The sequence below is a fragment of the Poromitra crassiceps genome (genome assembly GCF_964638095.1).
Source record: "Poromitra crassiceps genome assembly, chromosome: 5".
Lineage (NCBI taxonomy): Eukaryota > Metazoa > Chordata > Actinopteri > Beryciformes > Melamphaidae > Poromitra > Poromitra crassiceps.
The window spans coordinates 38,912,170-38,929,492 of NC_139642.1; the positions used below are offsets into that span (position 1 = coordinate 38,912,170).

The following is a 17,323-nucleotide window of genomic DNA, read 5'->3' on the forward strand; positions in this document are numbered from 1 at the left end:
TTGACAAAAGAGACTAGCGAGGGAAGCTGCAGTGAATATATAGAGCGGTGTATGACTAAAGGCAGATCCTGACCTTGAGTTTGCCCAGCTCCATCTGCACCAGGTTCTGACTGCAGGGCTGAACGAAGACGGCAGGGAACAGCTTGGTGTTCGGCTCCACCTGAAACAAAACACCTCCGGGGTTACAGCTCCGCAATGTAACATAACCCATCCAGACCCCTTAAGCCAAGCATACATTGTACGAATTGAGCCCGTTTCTGACCCAATTTGTGAGCCGGACAACTCATGCGACGTAGAGTTGGACCGACTACACCAGTACCTGGTAGAAGGTGTTGATCTCCTTCCCATTGGCTGTAAAGGTCATGAGGCCCGTTGCCAGGTCGACCAGGCAGCCGACCACCATGTCTTCCTGACTGAAGCGGGTCTGCTGGTTGCTGACCAGATCTCCTCCCCACACCATGTAACAGTTGCTGTGCTTCATACTGCAAGGTGACAGTGAACAGGATCCAGTTCATTATTAATTCACTACTATAGTTCATCTGATAGAGAGGGTATACAGTAGGTAGGCTCGAGTAGGTATCTTCCTGTATCTTCATCATGCCTCTGTGTTGTGTGTTCTGTATTGCTGCCTACTTAAACCCCCATTATGTAATTATTTTACCTTAATATAACAGCCAATCATTTTGATGGTATAGTGACTTCTAATAGGGAGAATAGCACTTGTCATTCCCACACCACCCTGAAGGCCTGTTCCTGACCTGCACTATGGATTTTTGGTGTCTGCATCCCAGATTGGCTTGATGGTGTCAAGTTGCCTGGAACTTTTAACTCTTTTTTTAATTTGCTGCAGAGCCCCTTCAAATTAAAAGTTGCTGCTTTTATTGTGAAGTACGTATAGGAAGTGAAACATGTTTCGCTTAATTAGCGGCACAATTAGCTACTTCTCTCACTGAAACAAGTTGAGACAAGAATATTTGGGGATATTTGGAGCTACTTTTCTTCCAGCGAACCAGTTATAAACACTGCAGAAAGGTAAGCAAAGTAGAAGCAGAAATGTAAAATAAGGCTGATATCTGAAAGTGTAGCATTTAGGTGGGGGCACTGTTTCCCCAAATAGAAAAACTACAGAATGGGGCTTTAACAACAAGGTTGTTGTTGTGAATGAAATCCCTTCATCTGTCTGACATCTTAAACAAAGGTTGAGGAAAATATACATTACTAATATACATACTCACTTAACATTTTGAAGTACTTAGTACTTAGTAATTATTCTGATGTATTAGATTATTTACATTTCTGTGTAAAATAGACTGACCTGTCGTGTATGTTCCCTCTGTCATCTCCTACAGTGACTGTGACGTTGCGCACTTTGGAGAGGTCAAAGGTCGGGTCGTACTGGTGGTAGTCAGGAGTGACCCAGCCAATCCACACAGCTGAAGGCTCTTGTCCCGCAAAGATCCTCACAGAATAGTAATACTGAAAACAGAAAAAGGGACAGAAGAAAGCATTTCATCTGAGTGAGAAAACTTAAAGGAGCTATATGCAAAAAAAATTGCCCACTAGATGTCGCGCTAGAGCTGTAATGTCAGATGTAAACACAAACAGTCTATAAAACACATAAGCACGGCTTCTCATGCCACCATATGCACTGTCATTGCTCTGCTATAGGTGTCTGCTGTCTACATTACGCCACGTTCACACACACGCCTAGAGCGACGCTTTAAGCAACGCCTAAAATTTAGGCGTCCTTGTTAACAGACGAGAGCGTTCACACATACCGCTGCCACGTTGTGCTGAAGCCACGCTCGCGCTGTGCCTACGCTGCGCTGCATTTATCGTTTAGGCGTCTGTTCTATTTTTCAGCTCTAGGCGCGCTGAACTGTCAAGCTGGCTGTTGTTTCTGGTGGACTTGGGCCATATTTTCTACCGAGTTTGCCCAAAAGGGAGGGTGGAGCGCGAATTAACGAGTGCATAGTAGGAGAGCTGTCCTTCATGTGTTCGTCTATTAACGTCTTTTCTGTCAGATGTATATATACCCCCCCTGTCTCAATGCATGTATCACTCATGGTGTTGATGACTCATAGTCACATGATTACCCGAGGGAAAATAACAATTACAGCGGGCCAGGAAATAGACAGACATCCTCACTTGCACATTACAATAAAAAAGAGGACTCACCCATGCTATAAATCAGATCTGAAAAGTGTAAAAAAAACGCTGCTCATGTGTTCAGCGTAGCGCAGAGCGTGGCGTCCTGTGTGAACGAAAATAGGCGCCAGGCGTGCATGAAGCAATGCCTATATGCGTAGGCATAGGCGTAGGCATAGGCATAGGCGTAGGCGTAGGCGTGTGTGTGAACCGGCCATTAGGCAACCCAGACCAGACATGCAGAGTGAGCCACACAGGCGACCTACCGCACTGAAACAAAACCAGAAAACACACGGTCCCAAACTGCCATACAATCAGAGACTAACCTTTCTTTCACAGCCACAGTCATTTTTGTGATCACAGCCACAGGTTGATACACATAATACACTCAAGCCTCCCTGAGAAGCTCTCTCTATTTATAAATGTGGGGGAGGGCAACATCACACACAAAAGAGCAGACCTGGGCCGCTCCAACGCTCAAGCAGGCTGACAACAAAGCCTAGTGTTTTGCGGGCATCTAGTAGGGCTACTGTAAATATCGCATTTAGCGCCTTTAAAATAGAAGAATATAGAAATAGAAGTATATTTTCTACAGTTACTGTATGCATGGTTTTGCCTAAACATCCTTAATAAAAATCATTAGTTTGTACCAAATATTGCAATTTTGATGTTACTTATCTGCAGACATATGTTCTTCATCATTTATCCTTCAGGTTAAATAGTATGATGAATTAAAACTGTATAAATAGAACTCAGCTCAGCAGAACATGCCAGTCGAACCAACTGACTTTACCAACCAATAATAATAATAATTGTGATGCCTGTACTGTAAATGTGACATTAGGAGAGGTGTGATGCCTGTACTGTAAATGTGACATGAAGAGAGGTGTGATGCCTGTACTGTAAATGTGACATGAAGAGAGGTGTGATGCCTGTACTGTAAATGTGACATGGAGAGAGGTGTGATGCCTGTACTGTAAATGTGACATGAAGAGAGGTGTGATGCCTGTACTGTAAATGTGACATCAGGAGAGGTGTGATGCCTGTACTGTAAATGTGACATGAAGAGAGGTGTGATGCCTGTACTGTAAATGTGACATCAGGAGAGGTGTGATGCCTGTACTGTAAATGTGACATTAGGAGAGGTGTGATGCCTGTACTGTAAATGTGACATCAGGAGAGGTGTGATGCCTGTACTGTAAATGTGACATCAGAAAAGGTGTGATGCCTGTACTGTAAATGTGACATTAGGAGAGGTGTGATGCCTGTACTGTAAATGTGACATCAGGAGAGGTGTGATGCCTGTACTGTAAATGTGACATTAGGAGAGGTGTGATGCCTGTACTGTAAATGTGACATGAAGAGAGGTGTGATGCCTGTACTGTAAATGTGACATCAGGAGAGGTGTGATGCCTGTACTGTAAATGTGACATTAGGAGAGGTGTGATGCCTGTACTGTAAATGTGACATCAGGAGAGGTGTGATGCCTGTACTGTAAATGTGACATGAAGAGAGGTGTGATGCCTGTACTGTAAATGTGACATCAGGAGAGGTGTGATGCCTGTACTGTAAATGTGACATTAGGAGAGGTGTGATGCCTGTACTGTAAATGTGACATTAGGAGAGGTGTGATGCCTGTACTGTAAATGTGACATCAGGAGAGGTGTGATGCCTGTACTGTAAATGTGACATTAGGAGAGGTGTGATGCCTGTACTGTAAATGTGACATCAGGAGAGGTGTGATGCCTGTACTGTAAATGTGACATGAAGAGAGGTGTGATGCCTGTACTGTAAATGTGACATGAAGAGAGGTGTGATGCCTGTACTGTAAATGTGACATCAGGAGAGGTGTGATGCCTGTACTGTAAATGTGACATTAGGAGAGGTGTGATGCCTGTACTGTAAATGTGACATTAGGAGAGGTGTGATGCCTGTACTGTAAATGTGACATTAGGAGAGGTGTGATGCCTGTACTGTAAATGTGACATGAAGAGAGGTGTGATGCCTGTACTGTAAATGTGACATCAGGAGAGGTGTGATGCCTGTACTGTAAATGTGACATTAGGAGAGGTGTGATGCCTGTACTGTAAATGTGACATTAGGAGAGGTGTGATGCCTGTACTGTAAATGTGACATTAGGAGAGGTGTGATGCCTGTACTGTAAATGTGACATCAGGAGAGGTGTGATGCCTGTACTGTAAATGTGACATTAGGAGAGGTGTGATGCCTGTACTGTAAATGTGACATTAGGAGAGGTGTGATGCCTGTACTGTAAATGTGACATTAGGAGAGGGTAACATTGAGCTCACAGTGGTGGTGTTGAGGATGATCTCGGGGTCGTCTCTGTCATCAGGGACAACATCTTCCACCAAACGAGGCACAGCGGGAGGGGCAGGAGGGGGGCCAAGAGTTGTCGTGGCAGCCTTCTTCGCCTTCTGAAAGAATCTGATGTGCACCGAATACAAGATGAGTTGAGGGAATTCTCTTTAAACAGGCATGTCTCAATTCTAACTGGTATGCAACTTCACTGGCATTAAATTTCCATTCCATTCAACCTGACTTAGAAGTTACACTAGGCAACCAGTAACTGTCTGATGTAACTGTCTAGGGTACTCCAAATACACGTTACCTCTTTCATTCCTTTCTATGCTTTAGTGCTGCTGTCCTACTTTTGATGGATTTACCAAGACTTTGTGTCTGGTCCTTATCGATTCAAGGACATGAATGACGTGAATGTTCCATAATGTCCCCTGTGTGTGCTTCTCACTAGAACACAACCTCAATATTCTCCTCTGACTTCAAACAAAAGAACTTGCCAAAATAACCTGCATTTTTCTTCTCTCGTGCACATTTGCTTTTAAGTTTATACTAAATTATTCAACAGTAGTGCACCTTTCAGTCCCACAAACTTACCCTGTCTTCTTGCCTTTCTCTGACATACTGTCCTTCTCATTCTCCACAGAGAGTTCCTTAGACACAGATGGCTCCTTCTTCTCCTCCTCCTGCTCCTTGCGGCTGGCAGACTTCTTCAGCACTTCAAACTCCGAGTCGGGCTCCACCACCACCACCTCCTCCTCCGGGATGGTGAGGGCACGGGTGAGCGGCGTGGTGCCCGCCAGGATCTTGAAGGTTTCGTGGAACTGCACAGGCATGCTGAGTCTCAGGAACAGCATGTCGGTGTTGGCGTTCTGGGAGCCGAATGTTTTGTGGGTCAGCTTCAGACAGGGGGCACTGTCCACTGTCCCATCCACACGGGACACCTGTGAGAGAACAAGAAGGTTAAAGGTCAATATGTTATCTGGTCAGACATGAAGGAGTGTCCAAGCATTTTTCACACAAAAGTATCACTGTTGTATCATTTGTTATTGTTGAGTAGTTACCTCAATATGGTTGTGATCGGTGGGTACAGGCACAAACTGTGGCAAGCTCTTACTGAACCACATAGTGATGTCTCGCTTCATGTTGATGGCGAAGGGTTCAAACCCTTCCTGCAGGCCACAGATGGCAAAGTAGCGCAGGCTGCTAACATTCTGACCAAGATTGATCCTTCCGACTTGCGACAGGCCCAGAGTGCACACCGGGATGAAACCTGAGGGGGGAAATCATCCGTAAATAGCATTGCAAAAGATTACGGAAAACAGTGCTTATGATAGTTAAAGAGTTTAAATATAGTACTACAGTACTACTGCTAATGCTAATCTAATGAAGTAAAATGACTGTGCCTTTCTTACCTTCCCCAATTTCGATGTCCTTGAAAGCCATATCCGAGCCCGAGTCGCTGATCAGCATCTCTCCATTGAGTGTGAACATGATGTTCATCTCAACCAGGTCGATCATACAGCCGACCACATCACCAGACTGCCACTGGCGACCGAATGGATCGTTGCCAATATGCCAACGCTGGGCCTGGAGAAGGTTAATGTTCCAGATCAATAAATGATCTGGATCTAAGCCACAAACTTCAAATATGAATGCATTCATGACCACATGATCATTTTCAGTGGAAAAAACAGAGTTGTAGTGCTACTTTTCTTGCCTTGGTCTTAACTTGTCTTGGTCTCAGCCACTATTGGATGTTGGTTTTTTAAAGATCTAAAAAGTGGTTAATTTTATGGAGCATTACAAACAACTTAAGGGATTTCGCCCGTAGAAACCTATGTACCGTAAATTCCGGACTATAAGCCGCGGCTTTTTCCCCGTTTTTTGGCCCTGCGGCTTATATAACGGTGCGGCTTATCTATGGATTTTTTCAGAAAAAAATTAAAAATAAAAAATAAAAATCTCTCTTCTTTAGCACTCTTTCTAACTATAAATCCACTTCTGTTTTAATTTCCTCTCTTGCCCTCTTTTCACCACACCGCGGACACTGTGTGCACTGTAAAAAAAAACAAAGGTGGTGTTGTGTTATGTTGTTTTGTTGAAATGTTAATACGGTAAATGGGAGCTTCCTCAAACAGCCATCTCTTTCCCGACAATCCCCTCTGTGCATGAACCCTTACATATGGTAATTACGGTAAGCAAACGGCCACTCGGTGACCTCCAAAATCGATGGATTTTACAGGTTACACAGCTTCATCAGCACATTTTATGTGCATTGCTTTGCTGCTTGTTTTTTCGATTATTTTTTTGTAAAGCACCTTGAATTGCCTTTGTGTATGAAAGGTGCTATATAAATAAAATTTGACTTGACTTGACATCATTTGGCGGAAATCAACCGGTTACTCCTACCGGTTCAAAGTTCATTATAGTAGCAGACCGGAATCACAACAAGAGGAGCAGTAGCAGCAAAGGGTCGTGCACTACCGGTAACTCTCTCTCACTCACCATGGGGAAGAAACGCAGAAATTCACACGACGCAGCTTTCAAGTTGAAAGCAGTCAATCTCGCATTAAAAGACGGAAATCGAGCAGCAGCACGTAGCCTTGGCATCAACGAGTCAATGGTGAGGCGTTGGAAGGGGCAGCAGGAGGAACTGTCTCAGTGTAAAAAGACCAAAAAGTCCTTCAGAGGTCATAAAAGCAGATGGCCCGAACTTGAAGATTCCCTTGAAGATTGGGTGTTGACCCAGAGAGCAGACGGCCGAGGTGTTTCCACCGTGCAGATCCGACTGAAGGCCAAAACAGTCGCCACCGAAATGAAAATTGAACATTTCAGAGGTGGCCCATCTTGGTGCTTCCGATTCATGAGACGAAAGGGACTGTCCGTCAGGGCGAGAACTACTGTGTGCCAACAACTCCCTCCCGACTACCAGGAGAAAATCACAAACTTCGGCGAATTCACACAAAGGAAGATCAAGGAATATTCCATCGAACCGGAGCAGATCATAAATATGGATGAAGTGCCTTTGACGTTCGACCTGCCACTCACTCGGACTGTTAACAAGAAAGGTGAATCGTCGATCACGTTGAGAACCACTGGGCACGAGAGAACGAATTTCACTTGTGTTCTCGCCTGCTCTGCATCTGGAGTAAAGCTGCCGCCAATGGTGATTTTTAAGCGGATCACGATGCCGAAAGAAAAAATTCCCAGCGGGATATGCCTCAGAGTCAACAAGAAAGGATGGATGATGGAGAGTGTCATGAAGGAGTGGCTGGCTGAGTGCTACGTCAAGCGCCCTGGAGGATTCTTTCGCCAAAAAAAAGCTCTGCTCGTTCTCGACAGCATGAGGGCTCATATAACAGATTCCGTGAAAGCAGCCATCAAGAGCACAAACTCAATTCCAGCTGTGATTCCTGGGGGCACAACGAAGCATCTGCAGCCACTTGACATCAGTGTCAATCGTGCGTTCAAAGTGGCACTACGCGTTCAGTGGGAGGCGTGGATGACGAGCGGCGATAAATCATTCACCAAAACTGGTCGCATGCGAAAAGCAACTTTCGCTCAAGTTTGCCAGTGGATCCTGACAGCGTGGAGGAGTGTGAAAACATCCACGATCACCAACGGGTTCCGAAAGGCTGGACTGCTGCGTGATGAAGAGGATGACGCCGCCACAGCTGAGGGCCTTCAGAGGCTGTTCGATTCCGACACCGACAGTGACGAAGAGGAGTTCGTTGGTTTTGAGAGTGACAACGAAGGAGAGAGGAGAGTGGTTGACGAAGCCACCCTGAACCTGTTCGTTTCCGACACTGAAGTTGAGGACTTTGGTGGTTTCAGTACGCAGGAAGAAGAGGAAGACGAGGATTAGTGACTTGACTTTGACTCTGTTTACAGCCGTTTGCTGCACCTTCACCTAAAAGATGAAGACAAGGATTACCGTAATTACTTTTCTGGTTTGATTGTTGAAGGATTACCGTAATGACTTTTCTGGTTTGATTGTTGTTCTGATTGTTTTATTATTGTTTTACAGTTACCGTATTTTGTTTACAGCACCTTATCCTTTTGAGGATTGTTTTATTATTGTTTTACAGTTATTTTGTTTACAGCACCTTATCCTTTTGAGGATTGTTTTATTATTGTTTTACAGTTATTTTGTTTACAGCACCTTATCCTTTTGAGGATTGTTTTATTATTATTATTATTGTTTTATTTTTTATATTTATTTTGTTGAAATGTTAATAAATGGGAGCTTCCCCAAACAGCCATCTCTTTCCCGACAATCCCCTCTGTGCACGAACCCTTACATATGGTCATTAAACATTAAAACACAAAAAAAAAAAAAAAAACATTAAAACACCCGCGGCTTATAGTCCGGTGCGGCTTATATATGTAACAAACAGGCAATTTTGCTGCTGCGGCTTATACACCGGTGCGCCTTATGGTCCGGAATTTACGGTATGTAGTTCTCTAACTTCTATGCATTGGAGAGCGGACTTCCAAGACACATCTAAATCTCTGTTCATCCTTAAGAACCTTACTGTAGTATCATTTTTCTATTTGGACATGTTACAGCTACAGTACATTGTTTATTGCATATTTTGGTCTTAAATAGGACTCAGTTTGCCTCTTGACCCCTTTCTTGACTCAAACGCAGCAGAACATGGTCTTGGAATTGACTTGGACTCGACTGAGGCAGTCTTGAATGCAGTCCTCAGGAAGATGTGCACTAACCTTGTTGCCATTGAAGACGTAGGCCAGCTCGTCTGCTCCCAGCTCAGTGTCGGCACGGACACTGGGACGGGCCCAGCCCACTCTCATCTCACCTGTGGTCACTGCCTCAAACTCAAAGTACCACTTCCCCTGGGTGACGGCGTACGACCTCTCTGCCCTGAAGATTCGCACCTTGTCCCCGCGGACGTTATCAAGGCCATGGCCAGCTAAAATGGAAAGGGTGAGAAAGAGACCAGTGAAGAGAATGAAGATACTGGAAAGGTCCAGGGTGTGGTAAAAGCATTGTTAAAGGGGGACTAACCCCTATGTATTAGAACAGTGATTTGAAAATACCTATGGAAAAAAACAAGAAATGACATATACTCTTGTCTATACTAGACTCTTTGGCTGTGTTAAGTCAAGATTTTTTTTCGGAAATCGACGCCATTACAGTTTGCCTACTGCCTCAAAAATAATTTATTTGAGAGGGGCGATATCTTTATAAATATCAACAACTAGCCAACGCTGGTGGCCTGTATGGAAACAGAAAATCCTGAAATGGTTGATAGTTATATCAATTTGGCCATTCAGTGGCGAACTAGAAATTTAATTATTTTTGTCCCATTTTGTCCCATGTGTGTGTGCGTGGCTTGCATGTGGCTTGTCTAAGCTTACGTTAAGAGCCTCGCTGCTCGCAGCACACAGCACACAGTGAGGACAAACCTCTCGCTCTGGGGTAACACAATGCGAGATTTCTCCACGTAATTCCCTCGTCTAACTAGAGATAAACCGCGCAATGAAATCCGTTTTTAATTTGCGTTTTGGGGCTTTTCGTGATTCTTGTTGAAAGTTACAACACCTCTGATTTTTCCTCTCAGGGCGCAGGAGGCAGCGCAGAGCTCTTCTCCTCCTCACACTGTTCCCATGCGAATCCCCCCGAGCAGCACACACACACAGACAGAGCCAGTCGCTCTGCTCTGCTGACTTGATTTCCATTAAAGTTGGCGTTGCTTGTACACAGTGATGATATTATATTAGCCGATATGTTTAGAGAAGCTTTGTCACATTGTCACGTCGTAGTATAGCGTTATATTTTACATGTCCGCTAAACTGCGACGAGATTTGTTTGCTGAAATGTCAGACTGTTGAAAGCCCCCGCCTCTCACTGCTGCTGTGTGCTGCTGCCGCGCGCCCCCGCGGGTGCATGAGAGAGCAGACTGGCCGAGAGAAAGTGCTTCCAAGTCGGACTGATAGCCGCGGAAATGTCAGACTGTGCTCTCTGTGCTCTGAGCACAGAGCTGCTGCTGCTGCTGCTGCTGCTGCTGCTGCTGCTGCTGCTGCTGCTGCTGCTGCGCGCGCGCCCGGAGCTTGGTGCTAGTGCATGAGGTTACAGTACGACTCTCTCCCGCCCGCTCCCGCCTGGCTGGGCTGGAGACAGTGCTTCCAACTCGGACTGATAATATAAACATTATCATTCGAGCTTATCCAGGTAAGATATTAATAAAGTAGTGACACATTCAGCAGGAAACTAACTATAATTAAGACATGTGCCAACTTTGACGACGTTTGGTTCAGTATTTTAAGAGCAATCTTCAATAGGAATAGGCTTGGAGTTCTGAGGAGCCGAAAGGGTACAGGGGGGGGTAGGGGAGTAATTATCTTGAAATCCCATAGTCTTTGGGGGCACTGTGACGTCAGTGTGCCCCTAATCTCCCATTCATTTGAGAAAAAAAAAAAAAGCAGTGTTCGACCTTTAGAGGGCGCTTATGCCAGTTATGCTGCTGAAAAATGATACAAATGGTAAAATGGCAACAGTTTGGTGTCAAATGTGGAAATTCTGACCAGAATTCTTCACACATCACCCCCAAAGTCATATATATTGGTTAAAAGCTGAAAAAAAGTGTTTTGGAGGTTAGTTACACTTTAAGTTACACATTACCCTGTATTCAATCAATTGTATGCCGTGTTAAGCGGATAACAGCATCAAGGTGAATGAGCAAACTTACTGCTCTCCTGATCTGGAGGCTCAATGTTGTAGCCATAGCCAATGAGGGTGCGGACAGCGTTGTTGACGCTGTCTCGGTTGGTTTTCTTAGTTCTCTCGTCCAGCAGGTTGTAAGGTACCAGACGAGGGTTACGCTTATTCAAGATGTCCTGTGGAGATGAACAGAACATAACATTATTTATCATTCAAAAATAAAAAATATTGCGTGTGCCTATTTGTACAAAAAACATGAAAAGGAGTGCTGCACTCCAGAAACAGCCACACTAAGACGACCTGAGTTACAGTATTGTACTTTTATTGATGGCCACAGGTTTTTTTTTTAAATCATAGCAATCTAAATGATTTATTTGATGATATAAAGATAATTTGGTTAATGTCAATTAATTAAAATCATAGAGACTTCACAGAAAAAGGAAATGAAGGACGACCATGTTTTGATAAATGCTAAATATAGTAGAGGAAAAGTTACCTGCACAATGCTGTAGGTCCATCCTTGCCGTACCCGGTCCCTTGCCCACACGTTATGCCCATTTTCTGCCAGCTTCTCTACCAGCTGGTTCTGGTTGGGTGTCAGCTTGACATGGTTCAGGTCCAGGGGGGCAGGCTTGTATCCACTGCTCATCACATAGCTAGAGGAGAGACAAGCACACACTGAGATACACAGGAAACACAATGCAGATAATAAGTACCGTAAATACAACCAGAGATAATTGTCCCCATACGTCTTGGGCATCTTGATCTGCTTGAGGTTCTCCTCTGCTTTCTCGTCACCCATACCAACATGACATCCCAGTGCCAGGAGAGTCCTGTGAAATAGACGGGATCCAGGCATTAAAAAAGCATGTCCAAAACAGAATAAACCTCCTCTGATCCTCAAATGTAAGGGTTAGGGTTAGGGAGTGATTTGAGGGTCACTCAAATCTCTCACTTTCACTCAGTCAAAAACTCACTTGAGGGTTTCTGCAGACATCTGCAGGTTGTAGTTCCTCTCAGGTTCAGGGAGACTCTCGAAGTCCACCAGACAGGGATGGAGCTTCTTGTTGTCATCCCTGAACTGTGGGGGAAGATTATGTTGGACTAGGTAAGCAGTGATGAAGAGGTAAATAAAAAGGTCTATATCCTCCAGTTGATGCTCATTGTGAGGAACCAATATAAACAACACAAATCTGCATTTGTTCAGGAAAGCATTAATTTATGCTTTGTTTCCCTTAAAAGACCCAATCTTTGTATTACATGCATTGATTGATTGATTTTACTTACTACGATACACACATTGAAAATATATATTTCAGCATAAAAAGGTAGCTAAAATCAGTTTAGGTGGGTTAATCCTCCACTGCATCCCTCCTCTTTTGCCAGAGGCTTGAAATATTATCACTGCACTCATGTTTGCTATAACTCAATAACAGGATATAATAATAACAGGATAGCAGGTAACTTAAGTTCTTGGTTGAAAAAATCATAAACACTTTTACAGACTGGGTCATCTATATTTCAGAAATATAGAATTATGAACCTTGAATTATATATTATATATATTTTTTTTTCTTTTGCAAAATGAATACACAGTATAGCAATTTTGGATAGAAGTCCTGCATTACTCTAGACTAGAGCTCCAAATCAGTCTATAATTGTCAAGTCAATATCCCCTTCCAGCTGTGGTTCACCAGCCTGTGTGTTGCATGCAGGCTCCATACTCACAGGCGCATAGGTCCAGCCCTGCTCGATGCGGGTGACAGCCCAGAGCTCATGGATATTCTCCGCCAGCTTCTCACGGATACGCTCCAAGTGGGGCGGCAACACAATCTATACAGCAAAGACAAGTCAGCAGACAGACGAAGATCATTTTTTACATGACCAATGCCTCGTTTGAGCTGATTGTAAGCTATGGGTTTGTCAGACGGTTTTACCTGGGCAGTGTCTACAGGGCAGGGGGTGAAGGAGGTGTGGTTGAGGGACATGGTGGGACCCAGCAGGTTACGGACGCCTTCAAAGTCGTGCTTGTACTCCTTAATGGGTTCAATGCGCATCCTGTCTTTAGGCAGCAGGGCCTCGTAGCATGGGGCGTAGCCAGGTGGGGGCATGAACTTGAAGTCTCCATGACGACCACCCAAGAGGAAGCGAGCCCTGAGGTGACAAAATACAGTAAAGTCTCTATGATGGACCCTAAGTTACCATGACTCCCTTTCTGAAGTCTAGTGTGGCCTGTCGCCATCTTGGGTACTTGCGCAGCTCGTACAAGACAGTAGGAGACGAGAGGTTTCCCAGAGCTGCAGCTCCGTCTGCTATTGGTCCATGATCGGCAAGCTGTGCGATCACTGGACAGGCGACCGACCTGTCAATCACCCCCAAAACATAGTCTTTTCTATCGTCTTACTGTAAACGGGTGAGTTATATAAAAATTCACTCCCCGTACAGTTGTTATGAAAGGTGAAATATATATTATAAAATTGAGTATGTGGACTTTGTTTCAAGTTCTGCGTTCGGCCACAGCTATGCCGTTTTATGTGCGATGGGGCTGAAACCTTCAGGAAGTGTAAAGGGCACCCATGCAGGTGACCTGACAGAGCCGGATTTTTTAATTCGGCTAATTAGCTAATGATGTGATGTCATCAGTGATGATGTCATCAGTGATGTCAAAAGTGAAGGATGCATTGTGACAAGACTGATCAGTGATGTCATATACACACAAGGAGACATTGTGACAAGACTGATCAGTGATGTCATAGACACACACACACACACACACACACACACACACACACAGATGATGTCATCAGTGATCATAATGGGGCACACACACATACACACAAGGAGGCATTGTGACATCACTGATGCAATAACATTTAGTGAGCAACACACACACACACACACACACCCCTGCGGGCGCCAATAGGGCAGGCGAGGCCGGGCTATGGGCGAGGCCGCACAGCTATATAGGCCAAAACCAGGCTGGTTTTGAACCAGGCTGTAAACATGATTTATCCTGTTACAAAGTCAGGCAATTTAACATGGGGTGAATGGGGAACGACTCCCTTTTGGATACAACTGCAATTGGCCTTTCGAGGAACTACAGCCTTCAGTATCACTTCCGCGGCTCCCTCTGTCAAAGCCCAAGGTAGCCCACTGGTCTTTATCTATGACAGAAGGCCATTTATAGACTACTGAAGGCTTTACTGGTGACAACGCCTTGATCTCTCTAAGACTCATAATAGAACAACATTGATTTAAATTGTCTGCCAGGTCCCGGGCTGTGTTGTCTCCCTGGTCTCATCAGTCAATTCACCATTAGCCCCTGCCAGCATAGTGAAGGATCATTACACAGTGTTTCTAAGCCACTGGTTCTGTGGCTCCCTAGGGTTTGGTGAGAAGATTTGGAGGGATTGGGAGATGATGTAAGGAATGTGACAAAGATAATTTCTGAAAAAATCATGATCATTCATAATATTCATAACAAATTGTCCACCCCCGCGTCAAATAAGCACTATTTGCAGCCTAATTAATCAATAATCATTCATCTTAGCCTAAAGGGACAATATTCTTTCCAGCATCTCGGTGCTACTAGTGCCAAAGCTCTTACTTGACTCCAGCAGAGAAGCTGATTACAGGGAAGAAGAGACCATCCACATTGAAGTTTTCAAACATGCCCTGGACTGGGTGACCATTAATTCGGAAGGAGATACTGGGCACGCTCAGATCCAGACAGCAGCTGACAACATCATCAGCGGCCAAGATGTGCTGGCTGGGCGAAGCCACCTGGCGTGGGACAGTTCCTGAAGTGCAGAGGAGGAAGAAAGTCAGAGAAAGATGGAACAAAACGGGAACATTACGGGAGCCCAGATTGGAATATAATCAACAGATTAGGGAACCATTTTACCTGACCACAGATGGAGTCCATCAAAACCATAGGAGTAGAGGTCATCTCCCACGCCGTTGCCTCCCCAGCCCTCTCCTCCCCCTGGGTAGGGGCTGTAGCCCTCGGTCAGAGCCCAGCCCACACGCAGGTGGCTGGCCTGTGCCGTCACGAAGGCCTCTACATAGTCCACCATCACTTCATAGTACCACTTCTTATACTGTGTCGACCCCTCACATGTACCCAGGAAGATGTTGGGCCTCACACTATACACAAAAGAGAAAATAAACATTGTATATGGTCAACAGCCATTGTGCAGTGTGGTTGATAATAAAGAATTTATCACTTTTACCAGATAAATCTAAGGGCAGAAGAGACCCTCGACCACGTACTGTAGGTAGTGCCTTCCAAGTAGAAAAACATAGCAGCTACAATCAAACTATATATATGTGAATTTGGCTGGTGGCTGGACTTAATTTCCCACCTGGTCTTAAGATGTCACAACAACAGTTCAAGTACCTGGTTACATAGTTTACAATGTTGGTCTGCAGCAGGAGGTCACGATCTGGAAGCAGGTTCTCAGTGATATGGTTCTGATTGGACCTCACAGCCACACCGTTACACACACAAAGAGAGTGCAACACATCCAAGACCTGAAGGGGGAACAGAGGCAGCAATGCTGAGTAATGACGAGTATGGTCTGGAAACTGCATCCATTCTGCACAATATCAACTCTATGCTTTTTATGGCATGACCAAAGGAGACGATTTACACTTTCACCGAATGACTACAGTCACTAATGGAATTCCAATGTATGTAGTACCAATGTATGTCCCATGACGAGCTATTTTTTAGGAGCCAAATATGATTTTATGATGCAATAAAAACCACCTAACAAAATTGCTGTTGAAGTAGACAAAACTACTGTACCAGCCACAGCCAAATTTTACTAGCATTTGGCTGTGGCTAAAGTTGATTTCCCACCTTGAGACAGGCAGAAAAGACAAACCTTGTGGTTCCGGCCATGTTTGTCCAGCAGAGAGATGATGGATTTGATGTGGTCCACCTGGATGATGTTCAGAACCTCAGGGCTTTCAATTAGCACACAGTACAGCACCTCCAGAATACCTAAAAGTGAAGAGACAGAGCACGGGTGGTGGAGGAATAAATGTGTGTCTAGCAATTTCCCAGAACACTTACAATGTGCTTTACAGACAATAATACAATAAAAAATGAAGGCAGTGAATAGAGTAGCTAAACCTGGCCAAGCTTTAAAAGCATTTCAGTCAGGACCACTTTAGTCAAAAACACCCACTTAGACCACTTAGATCCATTTAAAGCTTTTATTTGCATGAGTTATATTTGGCGGTATGGCTCTGTTCTGGAGGCTCCCTGCCCTTCCATGCGCATACATGGAAAGCGTAAGTGGCCGTTCACACTATACGCCGAAGCAACGCCAAAGCCACACAGTTTCAATTCAGCGTCCTTGTTAACAGGCGAGTCCGTTCACACCAGCCGCACGCCACGCCATGCTGAAGCCACGCTGCGCCATGCCAACGCCACGCGCCAAACCGATAGATTCAGCTTCTGTTCTATTTTCCAAGCGTGCTGCGCGCTGATCCCGAGCTGCCAGGCAGGCAGTCAATGCAATTTGTGAGGGGTGGGAGGGGCCGGAGCAGCAGCTCCGAGCCCAGCGCAGAGGAAAAGAGACTGCTCCTGGTGTGACCGGTTAAGCGTCAGATCAGCTAGAGCCTGCTTCAAGCCTCAGTTCTGCATGGCTTTGGCAGGGAGAGTGGCAGCAGCAGATTCTGGGAGCTCCTTGCCCCTCCATGAGCAACATGGAATAGCCTTAAGGCAAGGAGAGCAACAAAAGACCACTCGGTGGTACAGAACAGAGCAAGCAATAATGTCAACAGAAATTACATTGTTTAAGTCAGACACAGCATGAAAGGAGGAGCTGGGGAGGCGGTGAGGTGCAAACAGCTTGCAGAGGAAGCAGCCATGTTAGGCAGGCAGACTGGAGCAGAATTAAAGAGGGTGCCCTGTTTGAGTTGAGCCAATTGAATGCGTCAGCTAAGCAGTCAGCTGATGTGGGCTGGGTTTGAGATCAGCTCCTAATCAGCTGTGGGCTGGGTTTAAGCTGGGCTTGACAGCCGTGGCCTGCCTGAACTACCGCGATGCTCGATTCAGTAAAAAACAGAAAACTAAAACAAAACAAGGCACCGGCAGGATTACGCACAAATTATTGTTTAATCAAAAGTCATGACTGTGGTTGAGATAACAAGCAAATA

At 45.0% G+C, this 17,323-nt stretch overlaps 1 protein-coding gene across 1 annotated transcript in view; it reads right to left on the reverse strand.

Annotated features, from left to right (window-relative positions):
- Positions 1–17,323, reverse strand: part of ryr1b (ryanodine receptor 1b (skeletal)) — a 129,163-nt gene that overhangs the window by 67,959 nt on the left and 43,881 nt on the right. The window contains exons 17-34 of the mRNA XM_083636928.1: positions 16,042–16,160; positions 15,552–15,685; positions 15,057–15,298; positions 14,760–14,952; positions 13,090–13,306; positions 12,881–12,985; positions 12,130–12,233; positions 11,902–11,985; positions 11,649–11,808; positions 11,181–11,328; positions 9,196–9,401; positions 5,880–6,054; positions 5,529–5,737; positions 5,062–5,408; positions 4,458–4,593; positions 1,316–1,476; positions 320–482; positions 74–160 (exon numbers count right to left, since the gene is read on the reverse strand). Of these exons, the coding sequence (XP_083493054.1) occupies positions 74–160; positions 320–482; positions 1,316–1,476; positions 4,458–4,593; positions 5,062–5,408; positions 5,529–5,737; positions 5,880–6,054; positions 9,196–9,401; positions 11,181–11,328; positions 11,649–11,808; positions 11,902–11,985; positions 12,130–12,233; positions 12,881–12,985; positions 13,090–13,306; positions 14,760–14,952; positions 15,057–15,298; positions 15,552–15,685; positions 16,042–16,160 (2,990 nt within the window). The remainder of the gene's footprint in view (positions 1–73; positions 161–319; positions 483–1,315; positions 1,477–4,457; positions 4,594–5,061; positions 5,409–5,528; positions 5,738–5,879; positions 6,055–9,195; positions 9,402–11,180; positions 11,329–11,648; positions 11,809–11,901; positions 11,986–12,129; positions 12,234–12,880; positions 12,986–13,089; positions 13,307–14,759; positions 14,953–15,056; positions 15,299–15,551; positions 15,686–16,041; positions 16,161–17,323) is intronic.